General features: G+C 36.6%; 1 protein-coding gene across 7 annotated transcripts in view; it reads right to left on the reverse strand.

Moving 5' to 3' along the window:
* ULK4 (unc-51 like kinase 4) overlaps positions 1-19,720 on the reverse strand; it is a 547,368-nt gene that overhangs the window by 505,636 nt on the left and 22,012 nt on the right. For 6 of the 7 annotated variants that reach the window (XM_057554850.1, XM_057554849.1, XM_057554848.1 and 3 more), the window contains 10 exons: positions 19,287-19,370; positions 17,578-17,653; positions 15,468-15,560; positions 12,933-13,048; positions 12,715-12,784; positions 10,390-10,486; positions 6,242-6,346; positions 3,417-3,477; positions 1,477-1,658; positions 544-590 (listed from right to left, as the gene is read on the reverse strand). In XM_057554850.1, coding sequence (XP_057410833.1) covers positions 544-590; positions 1,477-1,658; positions 3,417-3,477; positions 6,242-6,346; positions 10,390-10,486; positions 12,715-12,784; positions 12,933-13,048; positions 15,468-15,560; positions 17,578-17,653; positions 19,287-19,370 — 931 coding nt within the window. The remainder of the gene's footprint in view (positions 1-543; positions 591-1,476; positions 1,659-3,416; positions 3,478-6,241; positions 6,347-10,389; positions 10,487-12,714; positions 12,785-12,932; positions 13,049-15,467; positions 15,561-17,577; positions 17,654-19,286; positions 19,371-19,720) is intronic. The other variant, XM_057554846.1, reaches the window with a different exon arrangement.

Here is a 19,720-nt window from a genome sequence, read left to right on the forward strand (position 1 = left end):
AAACAGTCCCCCAGAAGCTGAGACTCGGAAAGAGGTAATCAATCATCTGACCAAGTCTCACTGGCAACCAGAGCACAGAGCCTTCTTACACTTTAATGAGCTTTTCACCAAGTATGCTGCCCCCATATAAGCAAGTACACATCCTTCCATCAGGAGTTTACAGATCACAATCTCATTAGATTTTGTAAAGCACCTTAAGGAAAGATAAAGTGGCAAGGGAAAACGCTTTAGAAGCATAACTAAATTAAAACACAGGGATAACTGTAAAGTATTTGATAAAGAATATTCAAAAGAGTAACCATTAATAAAGCTTCCAGATGTAGTTTACCTAACCTTGGAATTATATTTATAATATTAGGATAAGGACTATTTTGAGATCTTTTTAAATGGACAACTGGGATGCCTACAGCAAGTGCTATGATTCAGTCATCATTACTTTAGAGTATTTTGTGATAAGAATTTAGGACTATGTGCTTTTGGTAAATATATATGTTTTAACTACTTAATAAAATAATAATTTATTAAGATATAAATATTACTTACCTATCCCAGTTTGGAGCTATTCGCAAATGCTGGGTTAGCAACTGGAACTAGAATAAAAAATTAAGATGTATTTCATTCATGAAATGACACAGAAAGTGACCACTAAGTTAACAAATCAAACCTGTATACATATGAAAGGCAAATCCTGCACCAAGGAAATTAATTATATTCAGTGCTTTTGCATCTTTGTAAATATAAGATAAAAATAAAAACTAAGAACAAGAATGTTCAGTTTCTCCAACTCAATTATATTCCCTAAATATGCCTCTGCCCCTCACCCCACAAACACACACCAAGTACCAAATAAGGAACTGTAATACTATCCTGGAAGAAAATGAACTTAAATTTTTTCAAGCCAGTTCCCAAACAAAGGCCCACAAGGGAAAATGCCCCAGACCACTGTAACTCCTTTCTGAGGATGACTTCAAAAGCTCTGCCAAATTCCCACAGTTTCATCGATGAATCAAGACGGTCCAAGAAATATCTCCAGGGGAAGAAAGAAAAAGAAAAGTCTTAGAGACTCAGTTCCCCGTTCAGTGTCACATCGGAAACCTTGGAATTTACCAGGAAGACCCAGTAAAAAGAGCCCGTATTCCACGTGGGCAGTTCACTCCAGCAGCTGATGAAAAGACCTCTCTGTCTTATGATTTCATAGATGAAAAATACCTTACAAGTTAACGTAAAATGCAAGCTGAGCGTTACCAAAGGAGTTGTTCAAAATCACTGTCGATTCAACTGCTTTTAGATCTAAGCATTAAACAGAGGACAATTCCGGCAAATCTATCATCTTGATGAGTCACTTTTTTTTCACTGTAATTAAATCGTATTAGTATTTTAGCACTTGTTTTAATCTCTACCGAAATAAGAGTTACGTGCAGAAGGAGACCTGCAAGTCCGTGATAGGAGTCTTTACTTCATGACTTAACTACGTACCAGGGGTGAGTGGAGGAGCCTGGTGGCCACCTCCCTGTGCCCGGCCGCCACGCACAAGTAGCAAAGGAGATTCAGCTTGGCTCGGGAGGCCGCTGTGCTCTTCTCGGGGGAGGCGATCTGTGAGCACACTTGTTGCAGAAAGTCATTCCAATCTTGGTCTTTTAGAAATACTAATTTATCCACTGCAGAGGAAAGAAAATATTAAAAGTGGGGATCATGTGAAAAAGGACTGCTGAGAACATTACAAGAGGAATAAAATGGAACACAGAATGTCAATACCTAAGGTGAGGGCGCACAGAAAATTATAACTTTACACTGTCAAAACCAAAAATACTCCAAAGATGTCACTACTTTTATTTGCTCTTCTATGTGCATCTCTTTTTCTCCCCATGGAGACGTTTTGAACTATGTCAATGGAAACCTATGCTTAAACAAAGAAGGTATGGGCTTCCCTGGTGGCGCAGTGGTTAAGAATCTGCCTGCCAATGCAGGGGACACGGGTTCGAGCCCTGGTCCGGGAAGATCCCACATGCCACGGAGCACCTAAGCCCGTGCGCCACAACTACTGAGCCTGTGCTCTACAGCCCGCGAGCCACAACTACTGAAGCCCGTGTGCCACAACTACTGAAGCCCGCGCGCCTAGAGCCTGTGCTCTGCAACAAGAGAAACCACCACAATGAGAAGCCTGTGCCCCGCAACAAAGAGTAGCCCCCACTCACTGCAACTAGAGAAAGCCCGCGTGCAGTGGCGAAGACCCAATGCAGCCAAAAATTAAATAAATGAATAAATAAATAAATTTTAAAAAAAAAAGAAGGTAGATGCCTAAATTTAGGAGAATGTTCTTGCAACCAAGAACATAACAAAATGCAAACTTAAATAAAACTGTACTATGGAAAAAACAAGATACCCTTTGCATAAATAAAGCAACCTAGCCTTAAAGTACTGGAAAAGCCAAAATTTCTACAGATGTTATAAGGTCCCAGTGAAATTACTAGTAAACATAACTAGGTTAATACAAAGCTGAAATCATCTGGGAGTCCCACCTCCAAACCCCTATACAAACAAAAGACAAAAACTGGGAAATGAAATGCCAACTAAAATTAACATAGTTTCACCTAATCTCTATATTTAAACAAAATAAGCTATAACAATAATTTCCTAAAATAATTCAAAGTAAAGGGGGAAAGGGACGGAATATTACTTTGAGATAATTTTCCTCTAAGTTTTCATAAATAGTGCTTCTACTTGGAATAGTTTATTTAAATTTGAACATACGTTGTTTATTTTGAATTTACTTTGATTTGATTTCAAATCATAGATTCTACTCTAGCTATGATGAAGAATTTTTCCAGATCTAGTTTAACAGCTTAAAATATAACTTATCAAACAAAATACATCAAAATTTAAAGTATAAGAAAAACTCTTATACTCACCCTAAGTAAGACTTTCTGTTAGGGGAAAGGAAATGTAATAATCAACCTTTAAGTATCTCCAGTCCTACATCAACCCCACAAAAGCGAACCATCTGACCCTGATCTCAACTGCCCTACTCCCTCAAGTAGAATCTCGATTCTTCATTGTGGTTTCCAACCCTCTGTACCCATAAGAGCACCATTAATGTTGGAAATTCAACTGGCTTTACAAGGGAAAGGACAGGAGAAGGGCCCACCCATTCAACAGGAAAATTCGCCCAGTTTCATAGGAACTTTCCCACTCACAAGAGTACTGAGCAGCCTAGACCCAGCTGAGTAAGGTCAAACGCTGGCTCAAACGGATTACAGGTTGTTTATAATTTATACAGTGTCTCAAGCATATAGCCAGTTGGCAAGAAAATAAAAATTTAGCTATTCATAAATAAAATATTCCATTTGCTATTAAATTTCATATTTGTATTTGTCTGCCATGAATCTATGTGCTTGATAAGCCCTTTATGATCCTACCTGAATGTGCTGGTAGATGCAATATTTTTGGATCATATTTAATTGGTGGTTGTTTCATTATCTGTGGTTAAAAAAACAAAACAAAACCTTTTAAGATGGGTATCTATCTCCTGATATGCCTCCTATATCAGATTATAAATCAATGCGGACAGAAAAAAACACTGTAAAATTTATCACCAAAAAGAATAAGCATTCAACAAAGCCCTTTCAGATTAAAATATACAAATATAGGTAATAACGTATAAAATAAAATCATTCCAATTGGTATCTTCAATAAAATAAAGCTTCATGGAAAAGGGTCACCCTATCCTGGCTTACTCTTAGGCTAATTTACCTCTAGGTTAGAAATTTAGTTACTCAACAAATATTTATTGGATACCTGCCAGGGTGAGGCACTATGCTAAGTGCTAAGGGGGATACAAAGACATAAAAGACATGATCCTACTGCCAGAGAGCTGACACATTGGTTAGAAAGATAAGACAAACATCTGTGAAACAACAGAAAAACATGAAATATTTAAATTAGAATGCAAAACAGGCGGGACATAATTACAGACAAAATACTTCGGAGAAATGTTTCTAAAAAGATAGAGAATCAGAAAGGACTTTAGGTTGATGTGGTCAGGGCAGGGTTTATGGAAGACCTGGAAAGTGGCATGAGGTCTTGAAGAGTGGTTAGGACTTGATGATTGAATTGGCGAAGATAAAATTTCATGAATAGGAAAGCACACGATTTCCTTGAGCAAAGTGAGGAAAACGTATAGCAGCTGGATCCATGAGTTTGGAATAACTGGGGTACTTCAACGTGACACTTTTAATTAAAAAATTCAACCATCGAACTTCCCTGGTGGCACAGTGGTTAAGAATCCTCCTGCCAGTGCAAGGGACACGGGTTCAAGCCCTGGTCTGGGAAGATCCCACATGCTGAGGAGCAACTAAGCCCGCGAGCCACAACTACTGAGCCCGAGTGCCACAACTACTGAAGCCCGTGCGCCTAGAGCCCACGCTCCGCAACAAAGAGAAGCCACCACAATGAGAAACCCGCACTCCGCAATGAGGAGTAGCCCCCACTCGCCGCAACTACAGAAAGCCGGCATGCAGCAACGAAGACCCAATGCAGCCAAAAATAATTAATTAAAAAAAAAATTCAATCATCATTTCTATGTCTAACTTCTCCAAAACCTCTCTATAGAGCATCTTTTAAACTTCTGCTGGTAGTATTCTCACCAAAAATGCATATCCTCATTCTAATCATGAGAAACACTTAGGCAAACCCAAATTGAGGGACATTCTACAAAATATTAATACCTGCCCAATACTCTTCAAAGTGTCAAGGTCATGAGAGACAACAAAGAATAAGAAATTACCACATGACTGTGAAGGACAAGGACAGATTGGGTCAAACTAAGGAGGCATAAAAACCAACTGTAACATGGGATCCTGGAACATAAGAAGAAGGGCACTGGTGGCACAACTGATGAAATTCAAATCAGTTCGTCAGTTAATAGCACTGTACCAATGTCAATCCCCTGGTTTTGCCAACAGTACTGTGTTCTTGTCAAATATTAACACTCAGAGAAGCTGGGTAAAAGGTATACAGTAAGTCTACTATTTTTGAACCTTTAAGTCTAAAATTAGTTCAAAATTAAAAGTTAAAAAAAAAACTTCTAAGTTTTCCCAGAAACAACTAAGTGTGGTTATAAAAAGAAAGAAATACAGAATATGGTCAAAAGATAGCACAAATTGTTCTAAAAGTTCCACTGGGAAAATGCCGTTACACATTAAATTTGGTATAATATACAGTTACTCTGCCAGATACCTGAATGCATAAAAAGAGATAGCTCCATTATGAAAAGTAGCTGAGTAATCTATATTAAATGTTGTCTATCTAGTAAATAAACATTCATCTAAGAAGCCTTTTGTTCCAAACTATAGAAACTTCCCCAGTGAGATGAAATAGTCATAAATTAATAAAGAAAAAGACATTTTAAAAAAAGGAAGAAAATAAAAATGCATAATAGGTGGTGAAATGTGTGTTGGAGCTGGAAATCAACAGAAAACAGAGGAACTGAGAAATTAATTTTCTTTTCCAAGGACAGTACTCATCATTCCCTACTAATACAGTATTATATTCCACAGATGTGAAGCAATGAAAATCCCACTGGGTTAGAAGTGCATTGTAACCATGCCTCCCCAAGCTCCCCGTGTCTCCCCATCATCTGCCCTGCAATCCTGACAACCTATGAGAGGTGTGGTCTCTCTGTGATCTGCCTACCACCCCAGTCTGGTGAGTGCTGCTCTCTGACATCTGCCCTCACAACACATCAGCGAGGAGAATGTCTGGAGTAATTCACCTAAGGAAGTATGGAGAAATGAAGGGACTGAGGCTAAGGTCTGAGGTCTAGAAGTCAGCAGCCACTCTCCAGCTCATGTACTGACAGGCAGAGCTGCTGCAAAGGGGGAAGAAAACTTATCCTTCCAGTAAAAGAGAGGGTGATGCAGGAAGAGGAGAGGGTTACAGAAAGGGTGAGGGTTAGGAATGTAGACACACGGCAGGAAAGAAAGAAAAGCAGACAACAACAAGAACAGGAGAGAAAATAAGGCAAAGAAGGGACTTCCCTAGTGGTCCAGCGGTTAAGACTCTGCGCTTCCACTGAAAGGGGGCGTGGATTCAATCCCTGGTCGGGGAACTAAGATCCCGCATGCAGCGTGGTCAAAAAATAAATAAATAAATTTTTTTTAAAAAGGAAAATAAGGCAAAGAATACTGGGAATGAAAACATCACCCAGATTTCAGCCCTCGGTTGTTAGGGTGCCTTCCCGCACCTTCGGATTGTCAATAATTGGGGTGATGACAAGATCTGAGTCTGTGTAGATAAGCTCTCTCATCCGGGACTCCAGTTCCTGCTGACTCAGGTGTCCACTTGTAATCTGAAACAAGAACAAAAATTAGACCCGGTTTCTGTGACTAGCGAAAAGCTTTAAGAGACGGAGCTAGTAAGACGCTGAGTAGACTCCAAGGAAAAAGGTCACCTGTATCAATGGACCTCCACTGCTATTCAAAACACTTCCACAGACAGTCTCATCTGATCTTCACAAAAACCCTAAATCTGGTGTATCATTATTCCCATTTTTACAGATGAAAAAAACAAGGCTCAGAGAAAGTAACTGACTTGCTCGTGTTTACCAGGACGGCTGGTTAGAACTAGAAAACAGATCATCTATAGTTTGATGTTCTAAACTATGATGAGACAAATTGGTCTTTCAATTACCAGCATGGTTGTTATCTTTCATCTACCAAAACTTAATCAGCTTATTTCTGCTTTACAGAATATTCAATATGAAGTTTAAATTACAGCATAAAAAAATTTCAAGCTGAAGTACTGCCCTGTTATATAAGTATTAAACACCCATATCTTTACAAATCCTAGTTAAAGTGGAATTGACACATAATGAAAATGAATAACTAGATGTTCCCCATCAATTATTCAAGATGTTTCTTTGTGCTCTCCTTAAACTTAACTTTTATTCCTAGTGCTATGCCTTAGTATTTCATATCAGAAAAAAAAAAAAAGAGGATTTATGCATTAAGAACTTCCACTGAAACTTTGACCGAAAAAATGCTAACCAGAAAATCAAATCAGTGAAGCGAAAGATAAGTAAAAAAAGAAATGATCCAAAACTAAGGTAAGGGACAGAATAATTAGCTAACAAAGTTCCTGGAAACCACAACAACCCTTCTTCAACTTAGAAGACAGACATATTAAAAACACATGAAGAATAAGTGAGGAACTTTTGTAAAAAATGTGTTAAAAAAAATTTAAGAACATGGACTTTCAAAACAGATAAACTTGAAAGAAAAGCCGAAATGAAGTCAACTGAAAAACCTTTACAATAATCTAAAAATGAGTAAAGTAGACCAATTAGAAAATTATATGTAAAAATTAATTTCATATACATAAAGTGAATATATGCACAAAAACAGGTTATAAAAATACAATATCCCATTCACAATGGCAAAAAATAAGCTGTTAAATAAAATGCTCAGGACTAAACTAAGTAATCAAAAATTGCAAGGAGGTCTTATATATTAAATGAAAAAATTAAGTGATAAAATTATGTTCCCTTGTTTAAAAATGAACAAACAGGGGCTTCCCTGGTGGCGCAGTGGTTAAGACTCCGCCTGCCAATGCAGGGGACACGGGTTCGAGCCCTGGTCCGGGAAGATCCCACATGCTGCGGGGCAACTGAGCCCGTGCACCACAACTACTGAGCCTGTGCTCTAGAGCCCGTGCTCCGCAACAAGAGAAGCCCCTGCTCACCACAACTAGAGAAAGCCCACGCGCAGCAACGAAGACCCAACGCAGCTAGTAAACAAACTTAGAAATTTATTTTTAAAAATTATAAAACATAAGCTCCCTTACTTATATAATTAGTGCTTAAATAGTCTCAATAAAATGATTACATACAATAAACATCTGGCAGAAGAAATTCAACATCTATCGCATTTCAGAATGCATTTTTTACTTTTACACTGATTTTCTCACGTATAACCAAACAATTATTAGCGCAGTGAGATTTTATTACAACCTATTTACATTTCATTTCAATACAAAATTAAGTTTCACATGGTTCGAATGCATTTCACATTACATAAAAAATACAGCAACAACTGCAATAAGTACAATAAAAGATAACTTGGTAAATTTTTTACTTCAAAATATTTCTGCATTCAAAAAAACTATGATTGAAGGAAATTAAAGAATACCTAAATACATAGAAAGACATCCCATGTTTGTGGAAGAAAACTTTATATTGTTAGCATGGCGATACTCCTCAAATTGACCTAGAGATTCAACACAATTGCTGTCACAATCCCAGCTGGCTTCTTTGCAGAAACTGACGAACTGATCCTAAAATTCATATGGAAATGCAAGAGACCCAGAATAGCCAAAAACAAAAAACTTTGAAAAAGAACAAAGTCAGGAATCATACTTCCTAATTTCAAAACTTACTAAAAAGCCACAGCAATTAAGACACTGTGCTAGTAGCATGACAAAAGACATATCGATCAATGGAATAGAACTGAGAGCCCAGAAGTAAACCTTCACATTTACAGTTAATTAATATTCAACAAGAATTCCAAGACATTATTTAATGTCTTGGGGAAAGAAGAGCCTTCTCAACAAACGGTGCTGAGGCAACTGGATATCCACATGCAAAACAAAGAAGCTGGACCCCCTACCTCGTGCCATATGCAAAAATTAACTCAAAATGGATTACAGACCTAAAGGTAAGAGCTAAGCATAGAAATAAACCGTCATGACCTTAGAGTAGGCAACTGTTTCTTAGTTATGTCACCAAGAGTACACAGGCAACAACAAACACACGAAAAAGATAATTTGGTCTACATCAAATTTAAAACTTCTGTGCTCCAAAGGACACCATCAAGAAAGTGAAAGGACAATTCACAGAACGGGAGAAAATGTTTATAAATCATATATCTATAATATATAAAGAATTCCTACAACTCAATAATGGGCAAAAGGTTTGAATAGACATTCTTCCAAAGAAAATATACAAATGGCCAATAAGCACATGAAAAGATGCTCAACATCATTAGCCAACAGGGAAATGAAAATTAAAACTCCAGTGAGATATAATTTCACACCTACTAGGATGGCTGTAACCAAAAAGAGACAATGCAGCACTATTCACAATAACCAAAAGGTTGAAGCATCCCAAGTGTGCATCGAAAGATGAATTAATAAATTGGTACATACACACAATGGAATATTATTCAGACTTAAAAAGGAATGAAATTCCTGATACACGCTACAACATGGATGGATCATGAAGACATTATGCTAAGTGAAATAAGCCAAATACAAAAGGACAAATATTGTATGATTCCACTTATATAAGGCTACTAGGCAAATTCATAGAAGCAGAAAGTAGAACAGTGGTTGCCAGGGGTTGGGGTTGAGGGGAGGGGTGGGGAGGGGGGAATGGATAGTGGTGATGGTTACATAACAGTGTGAATGTACTTAATGCCACAAAACTGTACACTTAAAAATGGTTAAAAAGGTAAATTTTATGTAATGTGTATTTTACCACACTTTTTTAAAAGACATAATAACAAGTTTTGGTGAGGATGTGCAAAAATTGGAACCCTCATACACTGGTGCTGAGAATGTAAAATGGTACAGCTGCTTTGGAAAACAATTTGGCAGTTCTTCAAAAGGCTAAACAGTTACCATATGATGCAGCATAGTACACACACCCACACAAAGATGTACACAAATGCTCATTGCAGCATCACTCAGAATAGCCAAAAGGGGAAACCCATCCAAATGTCCACAAATGGATGAATGGAAAAATAAAATGTGGTATATACAACAGAATATTACTGGGTAGTAAAAAGGAATATAGTATTGATACATGGTACAATTTGGATGAATCTTAAAAACATTACGCTAAGTGAAAAAAGCCAGTCACAAAAGATCACATATTGTATGATCCCACTTATATGAAATGTCTGGGATAGGCATATTTCTAGAGACAGAAAGTAGATGAGTGGTTGCCTCAGGCAAGAGGGTAGAGAAACTGGAAGAAAATAGGAGTGACTGCTAATGAGTACAGGGCTTCTTTGCAGGATGATGAGCATTCTAAAATTGACTGTGCTGATGACTGCATAACTCTGTGACTATGCTAAAAGCCCCTGAATTATACACTTTAAATGGGTGAATTATATGGTGTGTCAATTATATCTCAACAAAGCTTTTATCAAAAAAACACCTATGAAGCACCTCTCTCTTAAGAGTACTTACTAGAAAAACCAGTGATAATCAAGGAAGATGACTTAGTTGTAAATTTTGCAATTAGAAACATAGTTCAGAGTTTAACTTGCAATTATTCTTCTGAGTCTCTGTACCCTACGTAAAAAGAAAAAAGAAAATTCCATCTCTGCTTACCTTGGTCAAGGGAGAAGTCTTCTGTGGTGAATTTTGAGTCATAGCCTCACCAGGATTTAATGCCACTGCAGTGCTGGTTCTTGGAGTAGGACGAGAACTGAAAAATGCACACCAGTTAACATTACTCACATTTCAGAAACTTTATCCTGTTTACTATTTTCTGGGTTAAAAAACACGTCTCATGAAAAACGGTAGAATATGATGATTCTATGTGATCTCGTTAGATTTTAAAAACTTTAAACTCTAATTTGTGTTTATGACACTAATTTTTTTAATGTCAATATTATGACATAGAAAGAAATATATATATGTGTCATCTTGGGTATGTTACTCAACTTCTTGTCTCATATGTAAAATGGGATAGTAGTGGTATTGTTGGGAAATTATGTGAGATAGTATATGTAATGTAGAGCACTTAGAATGGTATATGGTTCAACCAAAGACTATATATGTGTTTGCTTTCTTCATGGTATCTTATTGTGTATATGCAATATAATTAACTTAGCTAGTTTCCCATTGATCAATGTATAGCATTTTCAATTCCTCTGCTATTCCAATGTTGTTGTCAATATCCTTACATATCCATTACCATTGGGGAAAAAAAAAAAAGATAGTCTCCTTATTTTTCTCCTAAAAGATTAGCTTTTCATATTTAGATTTTCATTATTCTTATGGTTGTTTGATCTCTGTATTTGGTTTGTATTAGAAATCTATGACTATTCCCACTGCCACCCTTAAGTAAAATAAATCACCCTTAAATAAAATAAAATAAATCCCAAAAGTAAGTTAGCTATGGTGTTAGAAGTTAGGACAGTGGTCACCTTTAAGGAAGAAAGAAAGGTATAATTATATTTACTGACCAGGGTGGTAGGTGTGTTCACTTTGCTGATCTACAATGAGCTATAAATTAATGATCTGTACATTTTTCTGTATACATGTTGTAGTGGTGTGCTAAAGCTGGTTCACCCTAGTTCATGAGGGCCAATTGTTAAACAGGAATTTGTGAGTCAAGTATCAAACTGTTGGTAGCTTAAAATTAACCATTAAGAGAGTATTTACATCATTAATTTAACAAAAATTACAAATGAGCAATTTTTCTTTTCCCAAACTGCATGTATTTCTGTTATACTGCAATAAAACAAGTTTAAAAAAAAAAAAAAAAACTGTTTTCAAAGTAATTTCCTGGGTAATTGTTTTTTTTATTTGGAGCTTCTATGCTATATACAGTATTTTCTGTTTTAACCAGAAACCTAAAAAAACAGATATTATTTTTTTAATGTCTGCTGATCTAGGCAAGATTAACATAATAAAATAGAACAGATATTCTACAAAGCATAGACAATGTTTACAATTTTATTTCATAAAATGTTTGAAATGGAAAATTACCTTGGTACCTACTTAAGCAACAAGTTATATTCTGCATCTATTTTTAATGATTCCTCCTACACTTATCAATGGCTGCCATACTCTGTGGACCACTCCATTACACCCAGGTCTCTGATTTTGAGATTTTTGCATTTTAAGAAATTCTTCCATTCAGATCATTATGGTCTCTTTTGATGAATTCCTTCAAATTTCCAAATATCACCCCTCCTTCATTTACTTGCCTTTTTATTCATTCATTAAACAAGGACTTACTTAGGTCATAAAATATACCAGAGATTGTACAAAATTTTTTTTAAAAAACTGAACTTAAAATGCCTAAGATATATATAAATAAATTTAACATGCTTTATATTTAAATATGGGTAAAACAAATCAGGAAATTTTAGTTTATCATTATAACCCCTATGTCATGAAATTAAACTATTTCTCTATGAGACTAAAACTATAAATAAAATATAACACAATATTTACACATTAATAAAATTTTAAATACACTGGTCTTAATCACTTTAAATACCAATCTGATTTTATTATTTCAATGATTGCAAATATTAAGCCTCCCAGATAAAACGACATTTAAATAAAAACACAACCTGTTCTTTTTCTATAAGTCTTTATCTAAATAAAGCTGGAGTTCTGAAATTTTAAATTCAATTTTATTTGAAGTAGAAGTACAAAATTAAAAAGTTTTAATTAACCCTTATAAATAGGAAAAATAAGGTGGTTTGGTTAAAATTTTTTAAAAATACATAACAAAGTCTACATTCCATTGGCCAGCACTTAACAGTAACTTTGAAAGTAGAGAGTGAGACTGGAATTTGCATTTATCCCTGTCCTTTATTTCTGTGTAACATGGTTTACCAGCCAGACAACAGACACTTTAAGAAGATTTCACTTTCATCTCCCATGGATCCCTTACTGCTCTGTCATTTTACATACCTGAGAAGAAACATGGACTCATTCAATTGACCCCCAAGAGTGCTCTTAGGCCGCAACTCAGATGGATTTTCTGTGGCAGGAAGGTAAAACAATATCCATCAATGAACAAAAATATGAGCAGGGCTCGACGTACACAGAGATTTAAAGCGAAAGGTAACACAAATTAGGAACTCTCAGAAATAGCATTCTGAGTTTAGTAGTGCCAAATGAAAGCTCACCTAGTCTGAAGGCGTGACTGAGCTGCTGACCACTCTTCTCCCCTTTTGCTTGTCCACAATGAGGGCTCTTCAGAAGCTCCTTGGAATCTTGTGACCCAGAATACTCCAGGTTTCTGCTGTTCAACAATAGAAACCCAACACAATCAAGCTTACTACTGAGCTTTCTGTAGAGTTTTCTCTGTCAAACAAGAGGCTGGAAAAGATACTTAAACTGCACAGGACATTTGGCAAAACTATTGAGTTAGAGGGAGTTCCCTGGTGGTCCAGTGGTTAGGACTCCACTCTTTCACTGCCAGGGCCCGGGTTCAATCCCTGGTCGGGGAACTAATAAGATCCTGCAAGCTGTGTGGTGTGGCCAGAAAAAAAAACAACTAGCGAGTTAGAAAAGTAATATTTTTCATTGAGGAGCTAAAATGAGCACTTACTACATGCTAGGTATTGTGCTAAGAAGCCTATAAACCTTATCCCTGAAAAATAAGTAACAGCAGGCAGATTGGAGAAGTAAACCAGAACTCAAGATATCAGTGAACCAGTAGTGAGTTTCCCTTTTATTTTTTCCCTTCCAGTATTGTTCGACCTGGACTCAAAAGCAGTGAGTACAGACAGGAGCCCCAAGAGAAGCCCTCTATTTCTGTTCCAAGGAACAGGAAAGGGGACCCCTAAGGGTCAGAGCAGTGGAAACACCCTAGTTTTCTGTTTGTTCTTTTGCTTTTGCGTTTTCCATTTTGTCCTTCCCCAGCCTGCAGGTAATCCTGCAGCAGCTACAGGGGACAGTAGCCGCTTCTGGCCAGTGCCTAAAACCCTGAAGGAGGAACATTCTCTTCTCTAGCCAGAGAGTTATGACCCCAAGAATGTGAGGCAAATCCCTGTTGCTCTGTTCTCTTTTTTCTCCTCTCTCCTTGTCCTACTGCTACTTGGTCCCAAACACATCCATCAAGACATAAAAACTATAATATACCATGACTAAGTGGGGTTTATTGTGGGAAGGCAAGGCTGCCTCAATATATGAAAACCAATTTATGTAAGAGTCCATAATGAGAGTCTAAAGAAGAAAAACCACATGATCATATCAACTGATACAGAAAGAATGACAAAATTCAACATTCATTCAAACTGAAAAGGGGAAGCTACCAAAACCTCCAGCTCATCGTATTTAACAAGTAAAGGCTGAATGCTTTCATTCTAAAATCAGAAACCAGGCAATGTGTTCATTTTCATCACTCCCATTCGTTACCTTACCGAAAAAGTCCCAGCAAGGGAAGTAAGGCAAGAAAAAGAAATAAAAGGCATACAGATTAAAAGGAAGATGACAAACTAAGGTGAAAGGTGTCCTGGGATTTGCTGACACTGATGGACAAGGTCCTAAGCCCAGGCTTCTGTACTTTTCAGAGAGTCTAATACAATGTGAAAACATAGTTGAAGCTCAATGGATCACAGAAACCGAAGTTTGGGAGAGACCTTAAATAGAATTCAGCGTTCTCTATCCAATACACTGAATTTACGAGATTAAAATTAAGAATCAGACAACCACTTACCAACGAATGAATGGAGGAGAGGGGGAGTCAATTATCTGGACTTTGTCTCTATTCATCTACTTCTCACCCTGTTCTTTTCAAAATACCATCACTTTGGGACTTCCCTGGTGGTCCAGTGGTTAAGAACCCGCCTTCCAACGCAGGGGACACAGGTTCAATCCCTGATCAGGGAACTAAGATCCCACATGCCGTGGGACAACTAAGCCCAGGCGCCACAACTGCTGAGCCCGTGCACCACAACTAGAGAGAAGCCTGCGTGCCGCAACGAAAGATCCCACATGCCACAACTAAGACCCGACACAGCCAAAAATAAATAAGTTAATTAATTTTTTGAAAATACCATCACTTTTATAACTATCCTGGGCTAAAAAGATTTTATAATAAAAGCGAAGTGGATTAGTCAGGATGAACTAGGTTGTGCTGTGGTAACACATAATGCACAAATCCTAGAACTCAGAATCTCCTAGCTTTGTGTCTCACGCGTGCACACAGCCACTGACGGCTGGCAGGAAAGCTATGCTCATCGTGGTCACTAAAGACCCAGTCTGACAGCAACTCCACTTGGACATTTTCTTCGCAATTACCTCATCAAGAGAAAGAAATGTGGTACATCACACAGTGGCTCTTTGAGTTTCTATCCAGAAATAACACAGGTCACTTCTGCTCACATTTTATTAGCCAAAGCAAGTCACATGAATGCACCTAACTTGAAAGGGGAAATGAGATCCTACCATGTGCTGACAAGGTGGGAAGCCAGCTGAACACAACTAATGGCGACCATACTAAATCCCTGCCTGGATAAACAATTGACCAGAAAATGAGCAAAATCAAGAACACAAAATGTCATGACTAAACTCTTTAAGCAACCCTTAAACACATGCTTGATTTTCTCCTATTATGAAGGCATAGAAATTCATGTCACTGACACTGCAAAAATAGAATAGCAAGGGTACAAGTGTTTAATAACCATGCCCCACACACAAAAATAAGCTTATACTACCTGACGCTGGACTCCTCGGTGCTTGAGTCCTGATCTTTTCTAGTGAAAGCATCCTTCCAAAATGAATGCTGCAGTAGTCCTGCCCACGTTAATCTTTATAAAACATAAATGTTAAAAATCTATTTTAACATGATTTACCATGGAGAATTCCCAGGACATGCCCCAGTTACATATATCAGATTTGTTTCACACATTCTTTTTGGAACTTCACTTTTAGAATTTCATTCAGAAATAAACAAGATTATCAACCTCATGACTACCCAGAGTCAAGCTTCTCTTTAGAAGTCAAAACGTTATCTAACTAGTTCACCCACTTTAAAATGACTTCAGGCCATATTTAAAACCCAGACTCACTATCAAAGCATCAAATGTTACTACTAGTAGATTATACCTGAGGGGAATTCCCTGGCAGTCCAGGGGTTAGGACTCCATGCTTCCACTGCAAGGGGGCACGGGTTTGATCCCTGGTTGGGGAACTAAGATCCCGCATGCCGCAGAGGCGGCCAAAAAATAAATAAATAAATAAAATAGATTATACCTGAGGTATACTCAAACTCAGAATGATTAAGCTCGACTAAAATTTTAAAACAAAAAAGTAATTTGTATCTGTTTCATTTAATCGTTCAAAATTTCCATACTGAAATAAAAACTACCTTGATCAAAATTAAAACACAAATGTTAAAGAGAGAATTTGCAACCACATATAATATTCCTTTTATACAAAGGGCTCCTAATATTCACTAACAATTAAAATTACCAATAAAATGGAATTTTTTTCATCCATTAGATTAGCAAAAATTTATAAGATCAACAAAACCCATTGTAGGTAACAATGGGGGGAAGGAAATTTCTAATGCTGGAGGTATAAACCCACTCGTGTTCCCAGGATGCAGCAAATGTGTCAAACTTTTTAATGTTCCTAGCTCTTGACCAGCAACCCCACCTTAAGAAAATTATCCAAAGGTGATAACTGCCTAAGTGAACAACAACAAAAAAAATAGAAGGATATTTACTGTAGCAGTCAGTGTATATGATACCCTAAATCAAGAAAGCTCTCAATGTTGTTATTATAGGTTATTACATGTACATTCAGCAGCCATTTAAAATAACCAGGCAAATATAGAGAGAGAAAAAGACTAGATTATGGGGTGGTCTCAGGTATGCAAAAAAAGTATTTAATATGGGATATAAATACGTGGAAATGTGTCCTAAATAAATCCTAAATAAAGTAAGTTAAATTAAGTATATTTATATCTTATCCAAATATGTCTGGGAAGGTATCCACTAAAATAACATTGATCCTAAAAGCATTCTATTGTAAGCATAGGAGTGTCTTACAACTTACATGAGAATCAACATTTTCTTCTGCAGTTTTTCAGTTATATTTAATGAAGATACATTACATGCTACACTAAATTTATTCTTCATTTTATACCCTGAAGCAGAGACCCTAAATGCTTGCCTAAAACCCCTAGATACCTAGTGGCAGAACCAGAACTTAGCTTCTCTTGTCTCCCAGGCCAGGGAGACCCCCCCAACCCTGTTCACTCCCCACTCCCTCCGGCCCTCCCCACTCCACACCATAAGGATTTCTAACTTCCTGCCATCCCTGCAACACAGAAAATTCACACTGTGCCTATTATCCTGTCACTTGATATTCCCAGTATGACAGGATTATCATAAATCACATCGCATTGAAATACTGCTCAGTCGTTATTACGTTAAGTATCTTGACAGTATCATCCCTAGTTGAGTAGGCTAAGACAGTTTTAGCCTGAAATCCACAACGCTGGGGGCGGGGGGGGGGGGGGGGGGGGGGGGGGGGGTGGCGGGTGTGTGCAGGGAATGTACCTCTTGGATTTGGGAGTTACAAGAAAATCTGTCAACCTATGAGGCAACTATTTGCTACATTAAAAGAGTTAAAATTCCTCATGATTAAAAACACCTGTAAACCGAGAGCAGCCACTCAATGTAAACTCAGATTTCTTTTTTTTCAAAAAAGATAATTTGAACAGCTCTTTCTATATTAAGACCAGTACAGTGTTAGAAGTACACTAAAGGAAAAAAGGATTCCAGTCTCCATTCGTGTTAAAGTACTACCCATACATACCTCTTCTGAGGATCTTTTTGAAGTAAACCATCAAGCAAATTAATAAAATCTGAAGAAGCTTTAGGATGAGAAGAATCTATACACAAAGTAATACCCAAAAAAGAAAAAAAGTGATAAGTAGCTGAAAACACACCCTGCATCAACATTATAATAATAGTATTTTAAGCACATAAATTATTTTTGAGAGAACACTGAATACATAGTAACAATTACAGCCTTCATTTAATGCCGGGAGAGGGCTAGGCGGGGCAGGACACAAAAATTAAAAACTTTTCCCTGGACCACAAAAAACATGAATCTCAAAAACTAAGTTCTGACTAAGCTCGAAACTTTCTCTTTACTGAACAACCCCAGTAAGGACCACCAGCTTGACAAACTCATACCCTTGGTCTTCAACTATTAATTATGCCTCATTTTCTGACCATTTTCTCTTAACTTGACCAGCTTTGCTTTATAATATACTATGATGAGAGTACTTGCAATCTCTCTTTATTTTAAAGATTTTTAACAGGAAAATAACCATCACAATATTATGACAATCTCCAATTCCGTTAATCTCCAAGTGTTTTGTCTTTTTATATACCATGGTCAAATTATCAGTCTATCATTAAAAGAAGTGGCCATGAAGATAATGGCCAAAGCCATCAGAACAGATGGTGCTGTCAGCCACAGCCTGATCAAGGTCCCTGTGAAATAATTACGCTTAGGCCAAGTGGTATCTTGACCAGACCTTTGATATCTTCATTCTCAGATTTCTCTTCCCTACATAAAAATCTTTAACTTACAGGAGAAAAAAATACTCAGTACTATGAGTACTTAAAACAACAACAACAAAAAATCAGAAGTCATCATTATAGGAGATAGGAATGACTGATTTCTACGAAAACTAAAATGAAGTTAATAAAAAAGAAATGCTTTTTGTTTTAAGAAATACAGACCATTTTCAAAATATCGAGAGTTCTGTTTTTTTTCACCTAGGATGATTCTTAAAATATTGAAAATATTCTGTATTTCTATTCTTTCAATTACTGAGGATTTTTTTTTCTTTAAAAACTCACAACCTTATTTTTCATCAAGTCCTGTTTTCATCTTTGTGACTTAAGATTCACATCTTTTGAGGTGTGTAGCAAAGTGTTTTATTATGTTTGTACCTCCTTTTTCTTTTCTTAAAATTGTTAATGGTAGACTTACATTAATCACAATTTGTATGATTAAATTGCCAACACTTTAAAAATACAACCATATCTAGCTTAAAAGACTTTAAAAGCTTATCTGGGTAGCATTCTGATTCATCAAGATAAGGACTGAGAAACGCCTGATTTGTTCCTATTCAAGCACTAAATAGAAATAACTACATGGGACATGACTACATATTAAGTAAATGGTACATACACATGAACACACCAAAAAAAGACATAAAAGTTTGAGTTTCTTAAATCTTTGAACCAGACTTCTTTTGATACAGGAGCACAAGATAATTTGTATTTTTAAATGAGGGAAAGTCTTAGTAGTACTTTGTTTTCCATTTCAGTATCTTTTTTAAAATGGCAAAAGGAATGCTAGAATTTCTAAAAATATCAATTTGTGACTATTTAGAAAATATAAATTTGAGGGATTATGAATCAATAAAAACACACTTTGGGGATAAAAGTGCAACTTTAGTCCACGTAAGAAGTAAATTAACTGCATTTATAATAAAAACATCCTACCTTTTGGAATAGATGGCAAAGGATCTTCATAAAAAATCTTTTCAACTAATTCTGAGAAACTTTCTGAGAAGAACGGAGGTTTTCCTGAAATCATATGAAAACTTGCAAAATTAAACAATAGTTTGCTGTTACCAATAATTCTTAATAAATCTCAACTACAGATAGTTCAGGATTGCATAATTTATAGGAAAAAATATGTATACAGCAATAACTAATTATTGAATGCCTAGTACATACCAGGCACACTGTCTATATATTTTTATAGTTGTGTAATTCAAAATTTATCATCCTAACAAATACAAAATTCACTTATGGACAACCATGATCCAATGGCTACATGGGCCACTGGATACATCTGATAATTCACAGTCACAGGTACCTTTACAAGATTTTCTACTAATAATCAGTTAGACAGATTAGTTAGGCATATTTCA

The sequence above is a fragment of the Balaenoptera acutorostrata genome, chromosome 10, assembly GCF_949987535.1.
Source record: "Balaenoptera acutorostrata chromosome 10, mBalAcu1.1, whole genome shotgun sequence".
Classification (NCBI taxonomy): domain Eukaryota; kingdom Metazoa; phylum Chordata; class Mammalia; order Artiodactyla; family Balaenopteridae; genus Balaenoptera; species Balaenoptera acutorostrata.